Source organism: Pseudophryne corroboree, chromosome 5 (genome assembly GCF_028390025.1).
Source record: "Pseudophryne corroboree isolate aPseCor3 chromosome 5, aPseCor3.hap2, whole genome shotgun sequence".
In the NCBI taxonomy this organism is placed as follows: domain Eukaryota; kingdom Metazoa; phylum Chordata; class Amphibia; order Anura; family Myobatrachidae; genus Pseudophryne; species Pseudophryne corroboree.
In genome coordinates, this window is record NC_086448.1 from 635,094,157 (window position 1) to 635,120,680 (window position 26,524).

At 47.0% G+C, this 26,524-nt stretch overlaps 1 protein-coding gene across 1 annotated transcript in view; it reads left to right on the top strand.

Moving 5' to 3' along the window:
* The window catches only part of TTC39C (tetratricopeptide repeat domain 39C), a 174,313-nt gene that overhangs the window by 136,971 nt on the left and 10,818 nt on the right, over window positions 1-26,524 (top strand). The window contains exons 5-12 of the mRNA XM_063923603.1: window positions 7,959-8,313; window positions 10,340-10,508; window positions 11,322-11,415; window positions 12,796-12,903; window positions 15,421-15,530; window positions 16,951-17,074; window positions 24,307-24,404; window positions 25,567-25,671. Coding sequence (XP_063779673.1) covers window positions 7,959-8,313; window positions 10,340-10,508; window positions 11,322-11,415; window positions 12,796-12,903; window positions 15,421-15,530; window positions 16,951-17,074; window positions 24,307-24,404; window positions 25,567-25,671 — 1,163 coding nt within the window. The remainder of the gene's footprint in view (window positions 1-7,958; window positions 8,314-10,339; window positions 10,509-11,321; window positions 11,416-12,795; window positions 12,904-15,420; window positions 15,531-16,950; window positions 17,075-24,306; window positions 24,405-25,566; window positions 25,672-26,524) is intronic.

The following is a 26,524-nucleotide window of genomic DNA, read 5'->3' on the forward strand; positions in this document are numbered from 1 at the left end:
TATTAATTACTCACTGACACATTTTAAAAGGTACACAGGTGGAACTAATTATTTCACTTGCGATTCTGTGAGGAGACCTGCAAAACATGCACTGTGTGGGGTCCTGAGGACCGAGTTTGAGAACCTGTGCTCTAGAACGTAAGAGAAAATAGGATTTTAATTACCTACCGTAAATCCTTTTCTCGTAGTCCGTAGAGGATACTGGGCGCCCGCCCGGTGCTTCGTTCTTCCTGCACTGTTACTTGGTTAAGTAATGTTGGTTCAGCCGTTGCTGTTCCTGTTTCAAGTTTGGTTAGCATGGCTTTCCTCTTGTTGTGTGTGCTGGTTCAGAATCTCGCCACTATTTATATCTATCCTTCTCTCAAAGTATTTCCGTCTCCTCGGACACAGGGGGTCATTCCGAGTTGATTGCTAGCTGCCGTTGTTCGCAGCGCAGCGTTCAGGCTAAAAATCAGTATTCTGCGTATGCGTATGGGCCGCAATGCACACGCGCGTCGTACGGGTACACAGCCCGTTGTGGTTGTGCTCAGGTTGTAGCGAAGTTTTCAGTTGCACTGACGGCCGCAAGAAGATTGACAGGAAGGGGGCATTTCTGGGTGTCAACTGACCGTTTTCAGGGAGTGTTTGCAAAAACGCAGGCGTGTCTGAAAAAACGCAGGCCTGGCTGGGCGGGTGTATGACGTCAAATCTGGACACGAATAGGCTGAAGTGATCGCGGAGTAGGTTCAGAGCTACTCTGAAATTGCACAAACTGTTTTTGCAGAGCTCGGCTGCACATGCGTTAGCACTTCTGCTAAGCTAAAATACACTCCCCAGTGGGCGGCGGCATAGCGTTTGCATGGCTGCTAAAACGCGAGCGATCAACTCTGAATGACCCCCACAGTTTCCTAGACTGAGTGTGGTAGGAAGGGCATAGAGAGAGGAGCCAGCCCACACTATCAAACTCTTAAAGTGCCAGTGGCTCCTTGTGGACCCGTCTATACCCCATGGTACTAAATGGACCCCAGTATCCTCTACGGACTACGAGAAAAGGATTTACCGGTAGGTAATTAAAATTCTATTTTCTTTCCATATCCTGGTCTCCTTTTCTTGCAGGCTATACATTTATATTACCTCTTGCATAATTGCATTAGGAGTAGCTGTTTTGTGGGCTGAAGCTTCAGTGTTCTGCCAGAACCTTACATGTTAATGCTGTGCGGGTTTTCAGAATAGAGACCTCACCCGTTTTTGCTTGCAGCCTGTAGAAGTGCAATAGAAAATGAGACTTTCCTCCTGTATTTAACCATTTCTGCACTCTTAGGCTTGGTACAAACTCGCCGATGTGCACCCAATATATTGTCTGAACGGTGGATCGGATGATATATTGTATATATCGGAAAGTGTGTATACCCTATCTCGTTAACGATGCGCGCTCCCGCGGGTCGTTAACGAGGTACAATCTTTCGTTTTCATCTTGAAATCTAATGATATTGTACGAGACAGCATGCACCTGGCAGTGGGTGCATGCCGCCGCTGACTAGATGCAAACTATATCGTTCAGTGTGTATGAACAATACCATTTGTGAGGGGGTCTTGCCGATGTGACATCGGCAAGTGTGTATCCAGCCTTAAAGGAGTCTTGCATCCTGTGTACTTTTGAATGTGGATGCGACGGGGCACGTGCAAGGGTGCCACGGGTTGGAAGTCCAAATCCGATTATTTATGGCCAGTGTGATAGGCAATACCATACTTCCTAACATCAATGCCTCTAGATTGGTACCATCTACACACCCACAAAAAGGAGGAGGAGCCTCAGCACCCCCATTCGTGTCACTGTGGGGTTATGCCCAGCACTTTCTGAGATGCACTGTGAATGAAGTGCGTGTGCATGTACACAGCATCTATTCACACTGTGACCCGAGGGTGAGACTGTTCTGCAGAATGCGGGACTGTTGGGAGGTATGCAGTACCAGTGCTGGCAGCAGCCAATCATACATTTATGTGGACAAACAAGCGCAGCCATGTCCACCAACACATAACTGAACCATCTTAGCACAATTTAATTAATGTAATTTCTCTTACGTCCTAGAGGATGCTGGGGACTCCGTAAGGACCATGGGGTATAGACGGGCTCCGCAGGAGACGTGGGCACTACAAAGAACTTTAGAATGGGTGTGCACTGGCTCCTCCCTCTATGCCCCTCCTCCAGACCTTAGTTAGATCCTGTGCCCAGAGGAGACTGGGTGCATTACAGGGGAGCTCTCCTGAGTTTCTCTGAAAAAAGAATTTTGTTAGGTTTTTTATTTTCAGGGAGCACTGCTGGCAACAGGCTCCCTGCATCGTGGGACTGAGGAGAGAGACGCAGACCTACTTAAATTATAGGCTCTGCTTCTTAGGCTACTGGACACCATTAGCTCCAGAGGGTCGGAACGCAGGTCTCACCCTCGCCGTTCGTCCCGGAGCCGCGCCGCCGTCCTCCTCACAGAGCCGGAAGATAGAAGCCGGGTGAGTATGAGAAGAAAGAAGACTTCAAAGGCGGCAGAAGACTTCAGTTCTTCAGTGAGGTAACGCGCACACACACACACAACAGCGGGCACTGTAAGGGTGCAGGGCGCAGGGGGGGCGCCCTGGGCAGCAATTAATAGCCTCAAGGGTACTGGCAGATGTATATATACTGCGGAGGCAGTATATTATTAACCCCCGCCAGTTTTTGGATTATTTGAGCGGGACCGAAGCCCGCCGCTGAGGGGGCGGGGCTTGATCCTCCAGCACTAACCAGCGCCATTTTCTCCACAGCACATGCAGAGAAGCTGGCTCCCCGGACTCTCCCCTGCTGAACACGGTCTTAGAGGGCAAAAAAAGGGGGTGGGGGCACATGTAATTGTCGCAGTGAGTGTTATTATATATATTTATATATAAAAGCGCTGTCTTACTGGGATTTCATTCCAGGATCTGGTGGCGCTGGGTGTGTGCTGGCATACTCTCTCTCTGTCTCTCCAAAGGGCCTTATTGGGGAACTGTCTCCATATTGTTATTTCACGGAGTGTGTGGGGGTGTTGGTACGTGTGTGTCGGCATGTCTGAAGCGGAAGGCTCTTCTAGGGAGGAGGTGGAGCAGATGATTGTGGTGTCTCCGTCGGCAACGCCGACACCTGACTGGTTGGATATGTGGAATGTTTTAAATGCAAATGTGTCTTTATTACATAAGAGATTGGACAAAGCAGAGTCCAGGGATAAATCAGGGAGTCAATCCATGGCTTTAACTGTGTCACAGGGCCCTTCAGGGTCTCAGAAACGCCCACTGTCCCAAGTAGCAGACACTGATACCGACACGGATTCTGACTCCAGTGTCGACTACGATGATGCAAGGTTACACCCAAGGGTGGCCAAAAGTATTCATTATATGATTATTGCAATAAAAGATGTGTTGCATATTACAGATGACCCCTCTGTACCTGACACGAGGGTACACGTTTAAGGAAAAGAAACCTGAGGTAACTTTTCCCCCATCTCATGAGCTGAATGAGTTATTTGAAAAAGATTGGGAAACTCCAGATAAAAAACTGCAGATTCCCAAGAGAATTCTTATGGCGTATCCTTTCCCAACAAAGGACAGGGTACGGTGGGAATCCTCACCCACGGTCGACAAAGCTTTAACGCGCTTGTCCAAAAAGGTGGCGCTGCCGTCTCCGGATACGGCAGCTTTCAGGGATCCTGCTGATCGCAGGCAGGAAACTACCTTGAAGTCAATTTATACACATACGGGTGCTTTGCTCAGACCGGCAATAGCATCGGCTTGGGTTTGTAGCGCGGTAGCAGCTTGGACAGATACCTTGTCAGCTGATATTGATACCCTGGATAGGGATACCATTTTATTGACCTTGGGTCACATTAAAGACGCAGTCCTATATATGAGAGATGCTCAGAGAGACGTTGGCCTGCTGGGTTCGAGAGCCAACGCCATGTCTATTTCTGCTAGGCGAGCCCTGTGGACCCGCTAGTGGACGGGGGATGCCGACTCAAAGAGGCATATGGAGGTTTTGCCTTACAAGGGTGAGGACTTATTTGGGGAAGGTCTTACTGACCTGGTTTCCACAGCTACTGCAGGTAAATCTACCTTTTTACCTTATGTTTCCTCACAGCAAAAGAAAACGCCACAATATCAGATGCAGTCCTTTCGGTCGCATAAGTCCAGAAGAGGTCGGGGCTCTTCCTTCCTCGCCAGAGGCAAGGGTAGAGGGAAAAAACTGACGGTTACGGCTAGTTCCCAGGAGCAGAAGTCCTCCCCGGTTTCTACTAAATCCACCGCACAACGCTGGGGCTCCACTGAGGGAGTCGTCGTCGTCGTCCCCCCCCCCCCCCCCCCCTGGTGGGGGCACATCTTCGACTCTTCAGCCACGTCTGGGTTCAATCAGAAGTGGATCCCTGGGCAATGGAAATTGTATCCCAGGATTACAAGCTGGAATTCGAAGACGTGCCTCCTCGCCGGTTTTTCAAATCGGACTTACCAGCTTCCCCCCCAGAAAGGGAGATAGTTTTAGCGGCAATTCAAAATCTGTGTCATCAACAAGTGGTTGTCAAGGTTCCCCTACTTCAACAGGGGAAGGGGTACTATTCAACCCTGTTCGTGGTCCCGAAACCAGATGGCTCGGTCAGACCCATTCTGAATTTAAAATCTTTAAACCTGTACTTGAAAAGGTTCAAGTTCAAGATGGAATCGCTCAGGGCGGTTGTCGCCAGCCTGGAAGGGGGGGATTTTATGGTGTCACTAGACATAAAGGATGCATACCTTCATGTCCCCATATATCCTCCTCATCAGGCATACCTGAGATTCGCTGTACAGGACTGTCATTACCAGTTTCCGACGTTGCCGTTTGGGCTTTCCATGGCCCCGAGGATTTTCACCAAGGTAATGGCGGAAATGATGGTACTCCTGCGCAGGCAGGGAGTCACAATTATCCCGTACTTGACGATCTCCTGATAAAAGCGAGATCGAGAGAACAGTTGCTGCACAGCGTGTCGCTCTCCCTAAGAGTACTGCAGCAACACGGATGGATTCTAAATCTACTAAAGTCACAGTTGGTTCCAACGACCCGGTTGACCTTCTTGGGCATGATTCTGGACACTGAACAAAGGAGGGTTTTTTTCCCGATGGAAAAAGCCCAGGAGCTCCAGAACTTGGTCAGAGACCTGTTGAAACCGAAAAGTGTGTCGGTCCATCAATGCACTCGAGTGCTGGGAAAAATGGTGGCGTCCTATGAGGCCATTCCCTTCGGCAGGTTTCATGCAAGGACTTTTCAGTGGGACCTTCTGGACAAGTGGTCCGGGTCTCATCAACACATTCATCGAAAAATCAGCCTGTCCCCCAGGGCCAGGGTGTCTCTCCTGTGGTGGCTGCAGAGTGCTCACCTTCTAGAGGGTCGCAGGTTCGTCATTCAGGACTGGGTTGTGGTGACCACGGACGCGAGCCTCCGAGGATGGGGAGCAGTCACACAAGGAAGAAACTTCCAGGGACTATGGTCAAGCCAGGAGGCTTGTCTACACATCAACGTACTGGAATTGAGGGCCATATACAACGGCCTGCGTCAAGGGGAGAATCTTCTTCGCGACCTACCGGTTCTGATGCAATCAGACAACGTCACAGCCGTGGCTCATGTAAACTGCCAAGGCGGGACAAGGAGCAGAGTGGCAATGGCGGAAGCCACCAGGATTCTTCGGAAAATCACGTAAGCGCTCTGTCAGCAGTCTTCATTCTTCAGCAGACACGATCTCCATCCAGGAGAGTGGGGACTTCATCAAGAAGTTTTTGCAGAGATAACAAGTCTTTGGGGACTTCCTCAAATAGACATGATGGCGTCACGCCTCAACAAGAAGCTTCGGAGGTATTGTGCCAGGTCAAGGGACCCTCAGGCTGTAGCGGTGGACGCCCTGGTGACACCATGGGTGTTTCAGTCGGTCTATGTGTTCTCTCCTCTTCCACTCATCTCAAAGATATTGAGAATCATAAGACGAAAAAGAGTGCAGACAATACTCATTGTTCCAGATTGGCCTCGAAGGGCCTGGTATTCAGATCTTCAGGAAATGCTCACAGAAGATCCGTGGCCTCTTCCTCTCAGAGAGGACCTGTTGCAACAGGGGCCCTGCGTGTTCCAAGACTTACCGCGGTTACATTTGACGGCATGGCGGTTGAACACCGAATCTTAGCTGGGAAAGGCAGTCCGGATGAAGTAATCCCTACTCTGATAAAGGCTAGGAAGGAGGTGACTGCAAAACATTATCACTACATCTGGAGAAAGTATGTATCTTGGTGTGAATCCAAGAATGCTCCTATGGAAGATTTCCATCTGGGCCGTTTTCTCCATTTTCTACAGACAGGAGTGAATATGGGCCTAAAATTTAGGCTCCATTAAGGTACAGATTTCGGCCCTTTCAATTTTCTTTCAGAAGGAATTGGCTTCTCTCCCAGAAGTACAGACTTTTGTAAAGGGAGTGCTGCATATACAGCCTCCTTTTGTGCCTCCAGTGGCACCATGGGACCTTAACGTGGTGTTACAGTTCCTAAAATCTCACTGGTTTTGAACCTCTTCAAACGGTTGAGTTGAAATTTCTCACTTGGAAGGTGGTCATGTTGTTAGCCTTGGCATCTGCAAGGCGGGTATCCGAATTGGCGGCTTTGTCTCACAAAAGCCCCTATCTGATTTTCCATGTTGATATAGCTGAATTAAGGACTCGTCCTCAATTTTTGCCTAAGGTGGTTTCATCATTTCATATGAACCAACCTATTGTGGTACCTGTGGCTACGAATGACTTGGAGGAGTCCAAGTCCCTGGATGTAGTCAGGGCCTTAAAAATGTATGTAGCAGAACGGCTCGGATTAGGAAAACAGAGGCACTGTTTATCCTGTATGCAGCCAACAAGGTTGGCGCTCCTGCTTCTAAGCAGACTATTGCCCGCTGGATCTGTAACACGATTCAGCAGGCTCATTCTACGGCTGGATTGCCGTTACCAAATTCGGTAAAGGCCCATTCCACTAGGAAGGTGGGCTCTTCTTGGGCGGCTGCCCGAGGCGTCTCGGCGTTACAACTTTGCCGAGCGGCGACTTGGTCGGGTTCAAACACTTTTGCTAAATTCTACAAGTTTGATACCTTAGCTGAGGAGGACCTAATGTTTGCTCAATCGGTGCTGCAGAGTCATCCGCACTCTCCCGCCCGGTCTGGAGCTTTGGTATAATCCCCATGGTCCTTACGGAGTCCCCAGCATCCTGTAGGACGTAAGAGAAAATAAGATTTTAAACCTACCGGTAAATCTTTATCTCCTAGTCCGTAGAGGATGCTGGACTCCCGTCCCAGTGCGGACTAAATTCTGCAAGACTGTATATAGTTATTGCTTACATAAGGGTTATGTTACAGTTTTGATCAGTCTCTGGCTGATGCTGTTTTGTTTCATACTGTTAACTGGTTCGTATATTCCAAGTTATACGGTGTGGATGGTGTTGGCTAGTATTAATCTTGCCCTTAGATTACCAAAAATCCTTTCCTCGAACTGTCCGTCTCCTCTGGGCACAGTTTCTCTAACTGAGGTCTGGAGGAGGGGCATAGAGGGAGGAGCCAGTGCACACCCATTCTAAAGTTCTTTGTAGTGCCCATGTCTCCTGCGGAGCCCGTCTATACCCCATGGTCCTTACGGAGTCCCCAGCATCCTCTACGGACTAGGATAAAAAGATTTACTGGTAGGTTTAAAATCTTATTTTTTCTAAATTACTCAATAATAAACTATTGGCCTAGGAGTTCTGTGAAAAAAATGCTGGTACTCTAGGGCACCTTGACTCGAGAAGGTTTGAGTAACCCTGGTCTATGGCATTTTGTGCAAATAAGGAAAATTAAAATGGCGTTGGAGTTAGAGAGCAGGTAAATGCCGAGTAGTCTCTGATTTAAATAATTAACCAGGTAACGTGTCCATTGTTTCTTTGCTTCCCTCCAGCTTACATAAAAGGTGGCTGGATACTGCGCAGGGCCTGGAAAATTTACAACAAATGCTATGTGGACATTAACACCCTTCAGGAAATGTGTCCGAAGAGGGAAAGTCCGGAGTCCTCGCCCTCTGACGCTGCAAATGATAATCACGTTGCTACTGAGGGGGTGACGGAGGAGGCTCTGAACAGACTGAAAGGTGCTGTGAGCTTTGGCTATGGACTTTTTCACCTTTGCATATCCATGGTGCCCCCAAATCTGCTCAAAATCATCAACTTGCTGGGGTTTCCGGGAGATCGTCTGCAGGGGCTTTCTTCACTGATGTATGCAAGTGAAAGTAAGGACATGAAGGCCCCTTTAGCTACGTGAGTAGCTATATTGCACTGCTTTAGTTGTTGACCTAGTGATATCAGTAAGTAACCTGTATGAAAAGGGGAACGAATAACAAGGAGCTAAAACTATTGTTTGCTATTTGTGTGACGCTGAATTTTTGGATTCATGAACCAAAAGGTTGCAAGACAGTTAAGGTACACTCACATTTTCGGTGTTCCCCTGTGTCATTGGGTGTACCACAATATACACTGTTATCAATAAGTATCCTCCCCATGATATGATAGCAGTGCGTTTCACCTGTGATTTTTCATTTTCTTGCATTATGGAAGTTTTATTAGAGCCTAAACCAGGGTTTCGCAGTTCATAGTACCAAACAGAGCTTGTGCTGTTCTTGTCATGTGTAAGTGACACAAGTGTTTCATCAGATACCCCCACAAAAAATCTGTCCCGTTATCCACATGTGAATGACACAGTTGACTAGTGCTGGCCTAAACTTTAACCCTGTATCTAAATTTTGGCAACAAAACCTCAGCAAACTCCCCCCCCCCCCCCCCCTTCTTATAGCTGACAGCACCTTGATGTGATCTTGTGTATGAGCCCAGTTTACAGATGTGTCCTGATACATCTTTACTGCAGTCACGCCAAACAGTCCCTTTTGGTACGCCAGGTCACGTGAGAATCTTCTAGCATCTTTTTTGATGAAAATGTGTCTTATTCGCAATGCAATGTGACTAGGACACATGAGGAGACTGTACTGATTCATTTAATATGACACTTCTATGTTGTGTGTGCTACTGAGGGGTAAATTTACTAAAGCTTCTAAAACAGACAATAGCAACCAATCACATGCTGTATATCGTTTTCTAGAAGGGAATCGAAAAATGATAGACGGCATCTGATTGGTTGCTGTGGGAAACCTCACCAGTTCTCCGTTTTAGAAGCTTTAGTAAATTTACACCTGAGTCTCTGATTCTGTACACAAAGTGCTACAATGTAGCAGCCACAGTTTTTTCCAATAGAAGTTCTGTTCTGCTCTGCTCCGTATACAGACTCAGTCACACAAAATGTACAAGTGTCATATATCGCATTAATCGGCACAGTCTTCTCATGCATCGTAGTCATTACACTGTGAATACAACGCATTTTTAGCAACAAAAAAAAAGGACGCCTAACGTTAGCAAAGTTGCAGAGGACATGGCAGCTCACACACTGCAGGCATCTCTCGCTGCATGGCGTATTGAGGCTGGATGTATGAGAACTCATCTGTTGATTGCTTGAATACCATATAAGGACCATTAAAAAACAAACACATGGGCGTGCCCATATAGCTTGCACAGGGCTTGGGTGTCACCGTAAGTGTGTTGTTTGTTCTGTCTGGGTTATTTTCTTATTTATTTTAGGCATAAGGCTTAAAGGCATTTAATGTGACATATTCTTATGCAGCGTCGCCTATTTCAACTATTTCAGGTGTCTCAATAATGCAAAAACTGTAATCTTGGCCACAGAGGTGATTTCACCTTTCAGTTCTAATCTTCAGTTTCCCCAGAGTCCCAAGTAGTGTTCTTGGACTACAGCAATAGAAAAATATTGTATTTAATTGTTCACTACTTGAAGCCCCAGCCTCCGCACTAATTGTAGTGTATAACAGAGCTGCCCCAACTATACGCAATCCTGACAATCTCATGTAGTTAAGCCCCGGAAGACACAAGCATACAGTAACATGCTGTCTGAATGACCAGATGTGGGGGAAAATATAAAGGTAACAGATTTTTCTTCAGTCTTTTTTTTTTATTTTTTTTATATGATCTACTTTGTTTTGTGTTCGGGGACATTGTAGTAACACATTCACCTGTAGCTGAAAGACATGTAATGCCTGCCGCTACTGCGGTCACCTAGCCGGATGATGCATAGTTATGATAGCACGAGGGTGGGGCATGCATCATTTTTGCATTTTTTTTATCACTTAGCATTTGTTTGCACATCCTCATTTTAAATGTGTTCCCTGCCATGACTTTATCATGTGTAACAATATGTAGCCTCTATGCCCTTTTAATACAGATTGGCCCTGTTGTGGTACCACACAGTAGTCCGACCTTTCTTTGCACTGGATGGAAGTGATAATCAAGCAGGATTAAAAGAAGCAAAAGAGATTCTCCACAAGAAAGAATCTGCATACCCAAACTCCTCTTTATTCATGTTCTTCAAGGGAAGAATACAACGACTAGAGGTAATTATACATACACATGCTGGACGTACTTACTGTCAGATGCTGCCAGATCAGGGCTTGATGCACAGGTGTACGCGGTTGCATGCGCAGCTAAGATTTCTCTCGCAGGGTATTTGCGAAAATGTGGTAATTGGTCAGCCGCTGCCTTGTGCACAGACGCCCACTGCCGGCATCTGCCATCTACCGCTCGCATACATAAGTGGGAACTTGGGCTCAGATTGTCAGACCTCCGGATCTCGGAGTATCCCTAAGCTGTCTCAGACTGCGTGGCTCTCATAAGATGCAGAAGCCTATCCAGCTGCAAATGGATTTACAGCGGCTGTCTAGTGAACGCCCATAAATTGGTCCTGACACACCTGCATCCTCTGCATGTGCGCTGTCACTAATCAACAGCTGCACATGCACAGTGGCAAAAGTCGCTCCACTGCATCCGATATCACCATTGCATGCACATCTGAAAGTAGCTCACAAATCCATGCGCTTCCCCATTACACTGGGTGCGGGAAAAGGAGCGTAGTCTACACTGTGAGTTTGCACATTTGTGTTGCATGAAATAAATGTCACCGTGGTGGGAATAAATTGTAAGTACCAGGAGATCTCGGCTCTTCACACAAGTGTTCTTGTGCGTGGTTATTCTGTAGATAACTCGCACAGAATTCTGGCTGAGGACATATGGATGGCAGCATTTGAAGGTCATGCCTTATTCAGTTATGACTTTCACAGTATGGCATGGTGCGTGGATGTCTGACTTGCATATGAATGTCCAAAAAAAGAACCGTGACTAAAGCAACTTCATTTTTACTTCTATTACAGTGTCAAATAAACAGTGCCTTGACCTCCTTCCATACTGCTCTGGAGCTTGCAACAGATCAGAGAGAGATACAGCACGTTTGTCTGTATGAAATTGGTAAGCGATATGTCTGTCAGTCCTTGTAAGAAATTAAAAGATTTCAAAGACTGGTCTAAAAGGTGATTTTAAATAAATTTCATATATGCACAAAAGCCTCTTTCCCAATCTGGTAGTACCATAGGGTACCCAAGCTCAGGACCTTGCTGTCCGTAGGATTCCCCCACCGGCACTGTACCTCCCATGCATGGTACCTCCACCAAGTCGTCAGTGAGGAAGGTTGCAGTAGTCGTGCCTCGCTGGGTACGGTGCGGTAGTTGTGCCTCGCTGTGTACGGTGCGGTAGTTGTGCCTTGCTGGGTACGGTGCGGTAGTTGTGCCTCACTGGGTACGGTGCGGTAGTTGTGCCTCGCTGGGTACGGTGCGGTAGTTGTGCCTCGCTGGGTACGGTGCGGTAGTTGTGCCTCGCTGGGTACGGTGCGGTAGTCGTGTTGTGCTGGGTACGGTGCGGTAGTCGTGCCTTGCTGAGTACGGTGCGGTAGTCGTGCCTTGCTGAGTACGGTGCGGTAGTCGTGCCTCGCTGGGTACGGTGCGGTAGTCGTGCCTCGCTGGGTACGGTGCGGTAGTCGTGTCTCGCTGGGTGTGGTGCGTTAGTCGTGCCTCGCTGGGTACGGTGCGGTAGTCGTGCCTCGCAGGTACAATGTAGAGTCCTGCATATTAGCAGGGAACATATTTGGAAAGGATTGTTTGTCCTATTCCCTTCTAGACCTTGGGGAGGGTGGTGTAGATAATATCCATGTCCTCACAGGGTACGGTATTTGTAATCCTGGCAGAAAGAGGAAGAAAGCTGAATGGTATTGTCATGGTAGCATTCCCATATATGTACAGACATGGAGATACTATATTGCCCTATTTTTTTTATTTTTCAAATCCCAGGCAAAGGAAAATGGTCTTGGATGTTGCAGGTTCCTGAAGATGGGAATGAGGCCGTATAGGCAAACCACTCCCATCTTCAGGTACCTGCAGTGTCCAAGGGTGTTGGGAGAGGTTTCCTGAAACAGAACAACCCCTTCTAAACAGTGAATTGTTACTGAACAAGAGATTTACCTAGGCATATATTGCAATCTATTTTCTCCCTTGTGAAGATGTAGATACACATTGCTTCTCAAGTAGGATCACAGTAAGGTCACTTAAGTTGAAACAGTAGCAGCACATTCTGTATGTGTAGTAGAGCAGCATGTAATGTGAAGTGTTAAGCTGAATGTTTTGTGTACATAGCATATTATCTATCCTTCATAGTGCTGTGCGGCCTTCAGGGATTTATAGCCATTCACAAAGACTGTGAGATGTACAGTACAGTAGAAACTGAATATATGCCAACGTTGCCACCTAGTGGCAGTAACCTTCTTTGTCATCTGGTTTTACTTTCCTCCTTTCTTAGGTTGGTGCAGCATGATTGAAATGAACTTTAAGGATGCCTTCCGATCCTTTGAAAGATTAAAAAATGAATCCAGGTGGTCCCAGTGTTACTATGCCTATCTCACAGCAGGTATGTATTGGTAGTATTGCTCTGCATGACATTGCCGTTCATACTGATGCCCTAGATGACTTCCTACAGAATTATGTGTTTGATTAACTTGGGAACAAAGTATACCAAACACATTTATTAGGTTCTCTCAGCTGTCCTAAGATTTTCATTACAAAATGATGATACAGGTTAAGTATCCCTTATGCAAAGTGCTTGGGACCAGAGGTATTTTGGATATCGGATTTTTCCGTATTTTGGAATAACTGCATACCATAATGAGATATCATCATGGTGATGGGATCCAAGTCTAAGCACAGAATGCATTTATGTTACATATACACCTTATACACCCAGCCTGAATGTAATTTTAGCCAATATTTTTTATAACTTTCTGCATTAAACAAAGTGTGTGTACATTCACACAATTCATTTATGTTTCATATACACCTTATATACACAGCCTGAAGGTCATTTAGTACTATATTTTTAATAACTTTGTGTATTAAACAAATTTTGTGTACATTGAGTCATCAAAAAACAAAGGTTTCACTATCTCACTCAAAAAGTCCGTATTTCGGAATATTCCGTATTTCAGAATATTTGGATATGGGATACTCAACCTGTACTGTTAGTCCAGATTCAGCCTCTGAGCACATAGCCATGTGTGTCACTTACAGCAGTGGCGTGCGGTGAGGTCAGTGGCTGGTGAGGCATGCCCGCTAAAGCCGCCCCTATGGCTGCCGCCAGCGGATTTAGCCTTCATGGGGCCCTAAGCAAGACACCAATTTAGGTCCTCCTTCCTCATAGAATCCATAGCACACTGTCATCCGCCCCTGGCTGTGCCTGCTATGCTTTTGTCTCCTTGTCTCCTACAGCAGTAGGGGGCAAATTCCGGAGCCTCCTCTCAAGCAGCATGGGGACAGACTCTGCTTGACTCCATCCTCCGCCAGCAGCAGCAGGTCTCCCAGCACCCTAGTGACACACTCCCTGTACTCAAAGTGGGGGTACCACTACAAAGGAAAAGAATTACCACTTCTGAGGGGGGATGGTGTGCTGCCCAGGCAATGCATACCTCCTAACTGTCCCGATTTCAGCGGGACAGTCCCGCTATTCGGACACTGTCCCGCTGTCCCTCCCGCGGGTCGCAATGTCCCGCTGGTGGGTGGGGGGGCTGTTTGGGGAACCAGTGATCACCGCTGCTCTACTTTGCAAAGCAGCCGGTGATCACTGAATATATGCTGTGCACATGACAGTACGGGGAGGAGAGAAAGGGGCTGCCCAGCTGCTCAAGGAGCGCTGGGCACGCCCCCAAAACAGTAAAAAAAAAAACGGGGATCGTAGCGAGATGCCCCGCCCCCTAACCCGAGGCCCCACCCCTTTTTCGGCAAGTTGGAAGGTATGGGCAATGTACAGAATTCTAGTTGGCCCTCAGCACTGTGAGGAATTAGCTCAGTTTAGTATACACTATCACACAGCTAAATCCACACACTGCAAAATAAACAAACAAACACACATACAGCAAAACACACACATATATTCTCTATCTCTTGTATTTACATTTTTTTTGTCAAACCCCCCCCTTCCCCCCCAACATACTTGGCCCTCCTGGCTGGCAATGCTCTTCTGTGCAGCTGCTGATGGCTCCATCCGCAATCCACAGTGACCGGCTGCTCCCGAGGATCGAGGCTCTCCCTCCTCCCTCCCTCTTCTCGCAGCATGTTGCAGTGGTGGGCTCGGCCAGCAGGGAGACACAGAGCTGGTCAGAGGAGTGACTGTGAACTGTGTGACGGCCCGCAGCAGCGTGGACGCGGTGCACAGTTCAAAGAAGGGTGATGAATGATCTCATCACCCTTCTCTCTTCCTGTCGCCGGGGACCGCGTTCAGGCTACCTCCTCTGTTAGGGGTAGGGTTAGGGTTGAGGAGAGCAGCCGAGGGTGGAAGGAGTAAAGCTGCTGCAAGCCGGGGTGATCGCGACACTGTAAGTAGACTGGACCCTGGGGAGAGATTAGAATCTGCTGCCCAATGATATTTGCCACAGTAACAGGGGCGGTGCTTTCATATGGGATGAAAGCACGACCCTGTCACTGAGGCACTTATGCTAGTGCCGCTTGTACTGCTTTATTTAATGGGCTTTTACAGCCCTCCGCTTGGCCACGCCCCCCGCTTCCTGCACTTTATCATTAGCCGCGGGAGGCACCGCTGTCTGTGCCTCCAATACACATTTAAACCTGTTCTACAGTGTCAAAATTATTACAATAATATAAAGCAGATACTTATAACACAGAATATGTGTCATAAGTATCTTCTTTATATTATTGTAATCATTAATGACAGGGGAGGCACTGCCTCCCCTGACTGCACGTCCCTGACTTACAGTATTTGTGAGTGTCTTCAGTTTACCCAGTTACTGGTACCCAGTCCTAAGCTTCATCCTCCCTCATAAAATTACGCCCCTGACACTAGTGGTACTCATTAGAATTGCAATTTTATGGGCAAAAGGTTTGTTTTAAAAGTTAGTTAGCATTTTTCTTATTTCAGTGTGTCAGGGTGCCACCGGGGAAGTAGATGGAGCACAAGAGGTGTTTAAAGAAGTCCAGAAGCTTTTCAAGAGAAAAAACAATCAGATTGAACAGTTTTCAGTAAAAAAGGTTTGTGGCATTAAGAATTGATAAAGTGTTTTATAAGCCTTGCTCCATAGGATGTTTGTTCCCTGCTGCAGGGTATTGGAAGTAATCACAGGCTGACACTGGAGCCCGAGTCACAAGCACAGCACCGGGAGTCATTTATAAATGTGTGTTAGTGTTGCTGATGTCGTTCTACTCTGCACTGTACAATTCACTATGAATGTGGTTAGCTCGGTTGTGGTACCAGGCCCAATGCTTTATTCATTTTTTAGAATCTTGTAACATCCACGCCACGCTATTTATTCTCCCTCCAGGGGGGTCGTGGACCCCCAAGAGGGAGATAAAGTGTCGGGATTCCGGCGCCGGTATACTGTGCGCCGGGATCCCGACAGCCGGCAAACTGAAGACCACCCCTTTGGCAATCACCCCCAAACATTACTAACTGGAAAAGTACAGCATTCCAAAAGAACTAAAATCAGTTTGTCAGGTATTCATTCCATATCCATAAACAACCGGGCAGAGGAGGTCCTAGAAATAGGCATACCGAAACCTTTACCCAGGCTCTAGTGTAACCTGTTGCCTCCGTGGACCGTTTTCACTCCACTAACCCTATTGCCATATAACTCTAAGGCTTCTGATTAAAATAAATGAGTGTAAGAAACAAGTCTATTCTAATGGTAATGTAAAATGGTGATTTAAGTGTTAGGTGACAAGCATATATAAGAAAATAAATGTGGTAATGTAATACTAGGCTGGCCTAGGCCTGTAGCCTTTCCACAAAGCCAGGCTAATCGCCAGGTAGATCACATTCCTATCCAGTAATCACAGATGATATATACATCCATTATATGCTGTCACACAATATATTTGGAATATCACACAATGCCATAAAATACAAGTTCTCTGTTTGAAGAATCCTTTTGCTACTTCTGAATGTGGTGGTCTTTAAAAATGTCAAAATGTGTAAGAATGTGGCCACAGCACCTTATTTGTTAGTAGTCGTATCCTCTTTTCTGTATGTTTCTAATTTAGACATTGGTGGGCATATTACACGTGTTGCCAGTCAGAATATCCAGATCCTCACGGCAACACTTATAGGCATATACAATTCCCATGGCACCTCACGTTAATACTACACCTATTAGCCAGGCAGGAAAACCAGGCAAGACTACCACAGTAGCACTTTATGTGCGCAGCCAGAAAGTGTGTGAGGTTCTGCTCTGAATTGGATCCGCCCCACAGTATAACCTGTAGTAATTATGATTTGTCTTCTGAGAGTCTGTGATTGGCTGGTGTTAGGGCTGCATATAGCAAAGACAGTGTATGAAGTGGAGGGAAGTAAGAAGCCACAGACTGAGCGTTTGATAGTGGGAGGGGCAAAGCAAATGTGGGAATGTGACCCTGAATGTAACCTACATACCTATTTGATGTCTCTGGGTAACAGGGTGAAAGATTCAGAAAACAAACACCGACCAAACAGCTGTGTGTCCTGGCTGCCATTGAGGTACTATACCTGTGGAAAGCTCTCCCCAACTGTTCTCTCTCCAACCTGCAGCACATGAGCCAAGGTAAGGAAGACTGTTTCCAAACAAAGAAACTGTTCAATAATAATGGCATAAGAAATCTAGCAATTTATAATAACCCTACACGAAGTACCAACAATGTCAGAGGCTTTGTTTGTATATATGCCTTTAGCTGCCATGGTGCTAGCTGTTTGCTAGCCCTACCATAACGTCCTAATACATTGGGGGGGAATTTATTTGTTTTCCCCGCGACCGCCACTAGATGGAGCACGACGGAGCAATGCAATTGTAGCTCTGTTTGGGTATGACCAGTCGCGAGGGGACACAAAAGTGGAAGCAAGGAAGAGGCAAATGACTACAAACCAGTGAGTCTTGCATCAGTTATCACTTAAAAGAAAGAGTTGAAGATTATCTCAAATCCAGCCATTTACAGGATCCTAAACAGCATGGAATCACTGGGGGGAGATCATGTCAAACAAACCTTACTGACTTTCTCTAACGTCCTAGTGGATGCCGGGGACTCCGTAAGGACCATGGGGAATAGACGGGCTCCGCAGGAGACTGGGCACTCTAAGAAAGATTTAGTACTACTGGTGTGCACTGGCTCCTCCCTCTATGCCCCTCCTCCAGACCTCGGTTAGAATCTGTGCCCGGACAGAGCTGGGTGCATTTTAGTGAGCTCTCCTGAGCTTGCTAATAAGAAAGTATTTTAGTTAGGTTTTTTTTTTATTTTCGGAGAGCTTCTGCTGGCAACAGACTCTCTGCTACGTGGGACTGAGGGGAGAGAAGCAAACCTACTAACTGCGGCTAGGTTGCGCTTCTTAGGCTACTGGACACCATTAGCTCCAGAGGGATCGAACACAGCACCTGACCTTGTCGTCCGTCCCCCTCGCAGAGCCAGAAGTCAGAAGCCGGCGGGTTGAAGAAAGAAGACGTCAAAATCGGCGGCAGTAGACTCCTGTCTTCATATGAGGTAGCGCACAGCACTGCAGCTGTGCGCCATTGCGCCCACACACTCCGGTCACTGTAGGGTGCAGGGCGCAGGGGGGGGCGCCCTTGGCAGCAATTAGATACCTCCTGGCAAAAGCAGCATATATACAGTTGGACACTGTTATATGCATGAGCCCCCGCCATTACTTTTACACAAAATCGCGGGACAGAAGCCCGCCGCTGAGGGGGCGGGGCCTTCTTCCTCAGCACTCACCAGCGCCATTTTCTCTCCACAGCTCCGCTGAGAGGAAGCTCCCCAGGCTCTCCCCTGCAGACTCACGGTAGAAAGGTAAAAAGAGAGCGGGGGGGGGGCACATAAATTTAGCGCATTTAATATATATATACAGCAGCTACTGGGTAAACACTAAGTTACTGTGTGATTCCTGGGTCATATAGCGCTGGGGTGTGTGCTGGCATACTCTCTATCTGTCTCTCCAAAAGGCCTTGTGGGGGTCCTGTCCTCATATAGAGCATCCCCTGTGTGTGTGGTGTGTCGGTACGCGTGTGTCGACATGTTTGACGAAGAGGGCTATGTGGAGGCAGAGCAAGTGCAGATGAATGACGTGTCTCTGCCGACGGCGCCGACACCTGATTGGATGGATATGTGGAAGGTGTTAAATGATAATGTAAACTCCTTGCATAAAAGGTTGGATAAACCTGATGCCTTGGGACAGTCGGGGTCTCAGCCCATGCCTGATCCTACAGTGCAGAGGCCGTCAGGGTCTCAGAAGCGCCCACTATCCAAAATGGTTGACACAGATATCGACACGGATTCTGACTCCAGTGTCGATGACGATGATGCAAAATTGCAGCCTAAAATGGCTAAAGCCATCCGCTACATGATTATAGCAATGAAGGATGTTTTGCACATATCAGAGGTAAACCCTGTCCCTGACAAAAGGGTGTATATGTATGGGGAAAAAAAGCAAGAGGGGACTTTTCCCCCTTCACATGAGTTAAATGAATTATGTGAAAAAGCGTGGGATTCCCCCGATAAGAAAGTGCTGATTTCCAAAAGATTACTTATGGCGTACCCTTTCCCGCCAACGGACAGGATGCGCTGGGAATCCTCCCCTAGGGTAGATAAAGCTCTGACACACTTATCTAAAAAGGTGGCCCTGCCGTCACAGGATACGGCCGCCCTAAAGGATCCTGCAGATAGGAAGCAGGAAAGTATCCTGAAGTCTGTTTATGCACACTCGGGTACTATACTGAGGCCGGCAATTGCGTCGGCCTGGATGTGTAGTGCTGTAGCAGCATGGACAGATAAGCTGTCTGAGGAAATGGATACCTTAGACAAGGATACCATTTTACTGACCCTGGGGCATATAAAATACTCTGTCCTATATATGAGGGATGCCCAGAGGGACATTTGCCTACTGGGCTCTAGAATAAATGCAATGTCGATTTCTGCCAGAAGGGTCCTGTGGACTCGGCAATGGACAGGTGATGCCGACTCCAAAAAGCACATGGAGGTGTTACCTTACAAGGGTGAGGAATTGTTTGGGGACGGTCTCTCGGATCTAGTTTCCACAGCTACGGCTGGGAAGTCAAACTTTTTGCCATATATTCCCTCACAGCCTAAGAAAGCACCGTATTACCAAATGCAGTCCTTTCGATCACAGAGAAGCAAGAAGGTCAGCGGTGCGTCCTTTCTTGCCAGAGGCAGGGGTAGAGGAAAGAAGCTGCACCATACAGCTAGTTCCCAGGAACAGAAGTCCTCCCCGGCTTCCACTAAATCCACCGCATGACACTGGGGCTCCACAGGAGCCAGGAGCGGTGGGGGCGCGTCTCCGAAATTTCAGCCACCAGTGGGTTCGCTCACAGGTGGATCCCTGGGCTATACAGATTGTGTCTCAGGGATACAAGCTAGAATTCGAAGTGATGCCCCCTCACCGTTACCTCAAATCGGCCCTGCCAGCTTCCCACATGGAACATGAAGTAGTGTTAGCGGCAATTCACAAGTTATATCTCCAGCAGGTGGTGGTGAAGGTTCCCCTCCTTCAACAAGGAAGAGGATACTATTCCACACTGTTTGTGGTACCGAAACCGTACGGTTCGGTCAGACCCATATTGAATTTAAAATCCCTGAACATTTATCTGAAAAGATTCAAGTTCAAAATGGAATCGCTCAGAGCGGTCATTGCAAGCCTGGAAGAGGGGGATTTTATGGTGTCTCTGGACATGAAGGATGCTTACCTGCATGTCCCCATTTATCCACCTCATCAGGAGTACCTCAGATTTGTGGTACAGGACTGTCATTACCAATTCCAGACGTTGCCGTTTGGGCTCTCCACGGCACCGAGAATATTTACCAAGGTAATGGCAGAAATGGTGGTGCTCCTTCGAAAGCAAGGAGTCACAATTATCCCATACTTGGACGATCTCCTCATTAAAGGCGAGGTCCAGAGAGCAGTTGCTAATCAGCGTAGCACACTCTCAGGAAGTGTTGCAACAGCACGGCTGGATTCTGAATATCCCAAAGTCGCAGCTGATTCCTACAACGCGTCTGCCTTTTCTGGGCATGATTCTGGACACGGACCAGAAGAAGGTGTTTCTCCCGGCGGAGAAGGCTCAAGAGCTCGTGACTCTAGTCCGAGACCTCTTAAGACCGAAACAGGTGTCGGTGCATCGCTGCACGCGAGTCCTGGGAAAGATGGTGGCATCATACGAAGCCATTCTCTTCGGCAGGTTCCATGCGAGGATCTTTCAATGGGATCTGTTGGACAAGTGGTCCGGATCGCATCTTCAGATGCATCGGCTGATCACCCTGTCCCCCAGGGCCAGGGTGTCTCTTCTGTGGTGGCTGCAGAGTGCTCACCTTCTCGAGGGCCGCAGGTTCGGCATACAGGACTGGGTCCTGGTGACCACGGATGCGAGCCTCCAAGGATGGGGGGCAGTCACTCAGGGAAGAAACTTCCAAGGGTTGTGGACAAGTCAGGAGGCTTGTCTGCACAAATATCCTGGTACTAAGGGCCATATACAACGCCCTGAGTCAAGCGGAGCCTCTGCTTCGCAACCAACCGGTGCTGATTCAGTCAGACAACATCACCGCAGTGGCGATGGCAGAAGCCACCAGGATTCTTCATTGGGCGGAGAATCACGTGCAAGCACTGTCAGCAGTGTTCATTCCGGGAGTGGACAACTGAGAAGCAGACTTCCTCAGCAGGCACGACCTCCACCCGGGAGAGTGGGGACTTCATCACGAAGTCTTCACTCAGATTACAAATCGATGGGAACTGCCACAGGTGGACATGATGGCATCCCGCCTCAACAAAAAGCTACAGAGGTATTGCGCCAAGTCAAGAGACCCTCAGGCGATAGCTGTGGACGCCCTGGTGACACCGTGGGTGTTCCAGTCGGTCTATGTATTTCCTCCTCTTCCTCTCATACCCAGGGTGCTGAGGATAATAAGAAAAAGAGGAGTGAGAACAATACTCATTGTTCCAGATTGGCCACGAAGGACTTGGTATCCAGATCTGCAAGAAATGCTCACAGAGGACCCGTGGCCTCTTCCTCTAAGACTGGACTTGTTGCAACGGGATGCGGTCAACATCCCGCTGGACGGGATCCCGGCGGTCGAAATACCGACGCCGGAATCCCGACCGCCACAATCCCGACCGCCACAATCCCGACATATTCTTCCTCCGTGGGTGTCCACGACACCCATAGGGGGAGAATATAATAGTGTGCCGAGCGTAGCGAGGCACCGTGCCTGCAGCGCGGCGAGCGAAGCGAGCCTGCAACGGGCTGCGTTCCGCTCGCCACCCCTGTCGGGATTGTGTGGTCGGGATTCCGGCGTCGGTATTTCGACCGCCGGGATCCCGTCCTGCGGGATTACGTACTGATCCCGTTGCAACAGGGGCCCTGTCTGTTCCAAGACTTACCGCGGCTGCGTTTGACGGCATGGCGGTTTAACGCCGGATCCTAGCAGAGAAAGGCATTCCGGATGAGGTCATTCCTACGCTGATAAAGGCTAGGAAGGACGTGACAGCTCAACATTATCACCATATATGGCGAAAATATGTTGCTTGGTGTGAGGCCAGGAATGCTCCTACGGAGGAGTTCCAGCTGGGCCGTTTCCTTCACTTCCTACAGTCCGGAGTGAATTTGGGCTTAAAATTGGTTTCCATTAAGGTCCAGATTTCGACCCTATCTATTTTCTTTCAAAAGGAGTTGGCTTCTCTACCTGAAGTTCAGACGTTTGTAAAGGGAGTGCTGCATATTCAGCCCCCTTTTATGCCTCCAGTGGCACCTTGGGATCTTAACGTGGTGTTGAGTTTCCTGAAATCCCACTGGTTTGAACCACTCAAAACGGTGGAGTTGAAATATCTCACGTGGAAGGTGGTCATGCTATTAGCCTTGGCTTCTGCTAGGCGTGTGTCAGAGTTGGCGGCTATGTCACATAAAAGCCCCTATCTGGTTATCCATGCGGATAGAGCAGAATTGCGGACCCGTCCACAATTTCTGCCGAAAGTGGTTTCATCCTTTCATATGAACCAACCTATTGTGGTGCCTGTGGCTACTACTGACTTGGAGGATTCCGAGTTACTTGATGTGGTCAGGGCTTTGAAGGTTTATGTAGCCAGATCGGCTAGGGTCAGGAAAACAGAGTCTTTGTTTATCCTGTATGCTTCCAACAAGCTTGGTGCTCCTGCTTCAAAGCAAACTATTGCTCGCTGGATCTGTAACACGATTCAGCAGGCTCATTCTGCGGCTGGATTGCCGCTGCCGAAATCAGTTAAGGCCCATTCCACTAGGAAGGTGGGCTCTTCTTGGGCGGCTGCCCGAGGGGTCTCGGCATTACAGCTTTGCCGAGCGGCTACTTGGTCAGGTTCAAACACTTTTGCAAAGTTCTACATGTTTGATACCCTGGCTGAGGAGGACATTGTGTTTACTCAATCAGTGCTGCAGAGTCATCCGCACTCTCCCGCCCGTTTGGGAGCTTTGGTATAATCCACATGGTCCTTACGGAGTCCCCAGCATCCACTAGGACGTTAGAGAAAATAAGATTTTACTTACAGGTAAATCTATTTCTCGTAGTCCGTAGTGGATGCTGGGCGCCCGTCCCAAATGCGGACTTCTTCTGCAATACTTGTATATAGTTATTGCTTCAATAAGGGTTAAGTTATGGTTGCATCAGGGTTTGACCGGATGCTCTGTTATTTGTCATACTGTTAACTGGTTATCACATGTTATACGGTGTGGCTGGTGTGAATTTTGCCCTGGATTACCAAAATCCTTTCCTTGTACTGTCAGCTCTTCTGGGCACAGTTTCTCTAACTGAGGTCTGGAGGAGGGGCATAGAGGGAGGAGCCAGTGCACACCAGAACCTAAATTCTTTCTTAAAGTGCCCATGTCTCCTGCGGAGCCCGTCTATCCCCATGGTCCTTACGGAGTCCCCAGCATCCACTACGGACTACGAGAAATAGATTTACCGGTAAGTAAAATCTTATTTTAATACATTTTAGGGGTAATTTAATTGCCCGCTGTCATTTTTCGGGTGGTAAAATCTGGACTTTACTGCAATGGGTTTTTTTTTCAGGGAAATTCAATTAGAGTCTATTTTTGGGCGAAAACACAGAGGATCCATGATAAGTTCACAGACCTATGTGTTTTCACGGGGCGATAGCGAAAACAGGGCACTTATCAGGGATTTTTTTTTTTTCGTTAACTCATTGGGTCTCTCAAAAAAAATCCTTGATAAGTGCTGGTGTCTGGCTGCCTTTGGGGCTAATTGGATAGCCTTAAGGGACCAATTGGCCCACAATTAATTACCGCGGACAATTGAATTCCCCCCTTTGTCTTTATTATGAGGCACTTTTAGAGTAATGTTATAATTGCAAGTTGACACAGCACAGGTTCTTTTTTGCTTAGAAAATGAAGAATAATTGTAACTCCCTCATCAAAATGGCAGTGAGAGCATTACTGCAGTAACACTAGGACCCTGATGAAAGCATTTTGATAAATATTAAATTGTTTTGCATTAAAAGGAGCCATCATTTATCTTCTTCGCTTTATTGATGGGAAGAGTCTCATTGATGGTGCTTTAATTGGAAACAACTAATATCTTAATAATTTGTTAGCTGTTTTAGTTTTAATGTAAACCTTTTTCTTGCATACTCTTTCTATTAAGATTAAAATAATTTTCTTTTTGTAATTGTGGTTTAAATTTCTTTGGGGTATTTTGTATGGCTGTAACCTTTTAGGCCACTTCTGAACACAATACTGGTGAGGAGAGTAAATTTATCTTGCTGTGTTTTATATATTTGTGTATGGACTTGAAGCTTGTCATGAAGTTGTGGATCCATCTGTCGTTGGGTTAAGGAATTTGCTCCTTGGTGCTATCCATAAATGTCTGGGAAATGCTGAAGATGCTGTTCAGGTGAGTAACCATTATAGCAGTTTGTAGCATGTTTATGCCATTTATCTAAACTTAATGTTGGCAAAAACAAAATTAACATAAAAACTAAACAGTCCTGTAATGTAAACAAACAAAACACACAGGGAAACATTGTCCTCATTCCATTTATAGCTACGTATGTACATATGCCGCCTGCAAAATGATAAACCGTTTTGGATGATTTTAAAAGTTCACTGAAAAATTATTTGTTAGTATAACTTTCTTATGTGAAGTGTTTGTATTATAAGGGAAGATGAAAAGCCTCAATATGATATAAGATATGAATAATTATAGCACATGCATCTGTAGATTTCCATAACCTAAGTATAAATGGCTTTAAAAGAAATAAAGGTTATAGGTAGGTACCATCAAGCAAAACTAAGCAATAAGAGTTTATATAGCTATTAATGTGTTAGCACTTCCACATTTCTACATATGCAGGAATTAGCAAGAGGAGGAGGGCAGTTGATGTTCTTTACTTTGATATGAGAGTTAAGAAAATCTGGTCCTCATTGTTCTATCTATCTATCTATCTATCTATCGGTCATATATATTTACAATCACACGTTATGATGTTAAGGGGGGTACTCACGGAGCGATATTCTAAGCAATCTGACTAGATTGCTTAGAATATCGGCAGGATCGCTCCGTGTGTAGCCCCCTCGGCGATAGCGATGCGCGGCCCCGCACATCGCTATCGCCGCTGCTAGATTGGCCTGCATGCAGGCCAATCTAGCGGGTCGCTCACTTCACCCGCTGGGTGAAGTGAGCGGCCCCCCCGTCTCCCCCCGCACGCTCAGCACAGATCGCGCTGTGCTGAGCGGCAGGAGAGATGTGTGCTGAGCGGTTCGCTCAGCACGCATCTCTCCTTGATCGGCCCGTGAGTACTGGGCTTTAGACTCTTGTGTGTACTTTTTTCTATTAGCACCTAAACTCAGTGTTGGGCAGAGCGTCCATAGGCAACTGTGATCACTGCTATTGCCTATCAGTCATCTGCTAAATGCTAAACTCATACCCTATTACATTCCCCATGTACTTTTATGAAGCAGAATGAAGAATTAGTAAACGTTTGCTGCTCCTTGTATGATCATTTGAGTGACACAAGTACTGTGCTTGGCCTGAAATACAACTTGATCACTTTCAGTTTTTTCAACGCGCTGTGAAAGACGAACAGGGGCGACAACAGAACCTCTACATCCAGCCGTACGCTTGTTATGAACTGGGCTGCCTGTTGCTGGACAATCCAGAGGTACATACAGACATTGTACACACATTACAGCTTAACCACTGTAACATCAGTTGTGGGTAAAGTGGGCACAAGCTATACTGTACTTGATGTAGTATATAAGACAGCGTATTCATTTCTTAAATATCCATTTCTGCTGAACAGTGCCTACAGTACAAAGCCATAATCAGATTGCTGAAAGGCGATGTACAGTATTTCAGTATTGCATTTCTCTTCTGATGTTTAGCATGTTCCTAAAAACTATAGCAGCCTATGCAAATGCTATAGGAACTTAGAGGACCCTTACCCAATGGAACCAAATGCCCAAAGTCCTTATCGCCTGGCTACATAGTCCTTTATATTACATTTCCAGATTATACACGTTACCTGTATTTACTGTTATTGTATGATCCTAATTACACTATCCCTTACATCACAGAAATGAGCTGCAGTATACACTGTATTTGCACTGCCATAGTAGTGTCACTTATTTTTTTTGTGTGTGCCTGAATTTACATTGGATTTTCCTAGTACTCTGATAAATGTAAACTGTAGCTTTGACTAAATGGCATAAAGTAGTGTTAGATTTCTCTGTCATCCATCTGGGGGACGCTGCGCCGTTACTTGTGGGTTAGAGGTGTGTGGTAGTGGAGTTTGGCACAGAATCTATCAAAAAGCTGCCTCCTCCCCCCGCTAACCCCTCCCATCTCCTTTCTGCTCAGCCATCACTCAGTTTTAGTTTTGCGCCCGTGGAGTACAGACACAGTTTTTCTTTCTCCTTATATTTTATTTTTTTTAGAGTTTATTCTCAAGAGTACCTAGTCCCCACTTATTGTTCTCCTTTTATGTATGCCCCCCCCCCCCCCCCCCCCACGCT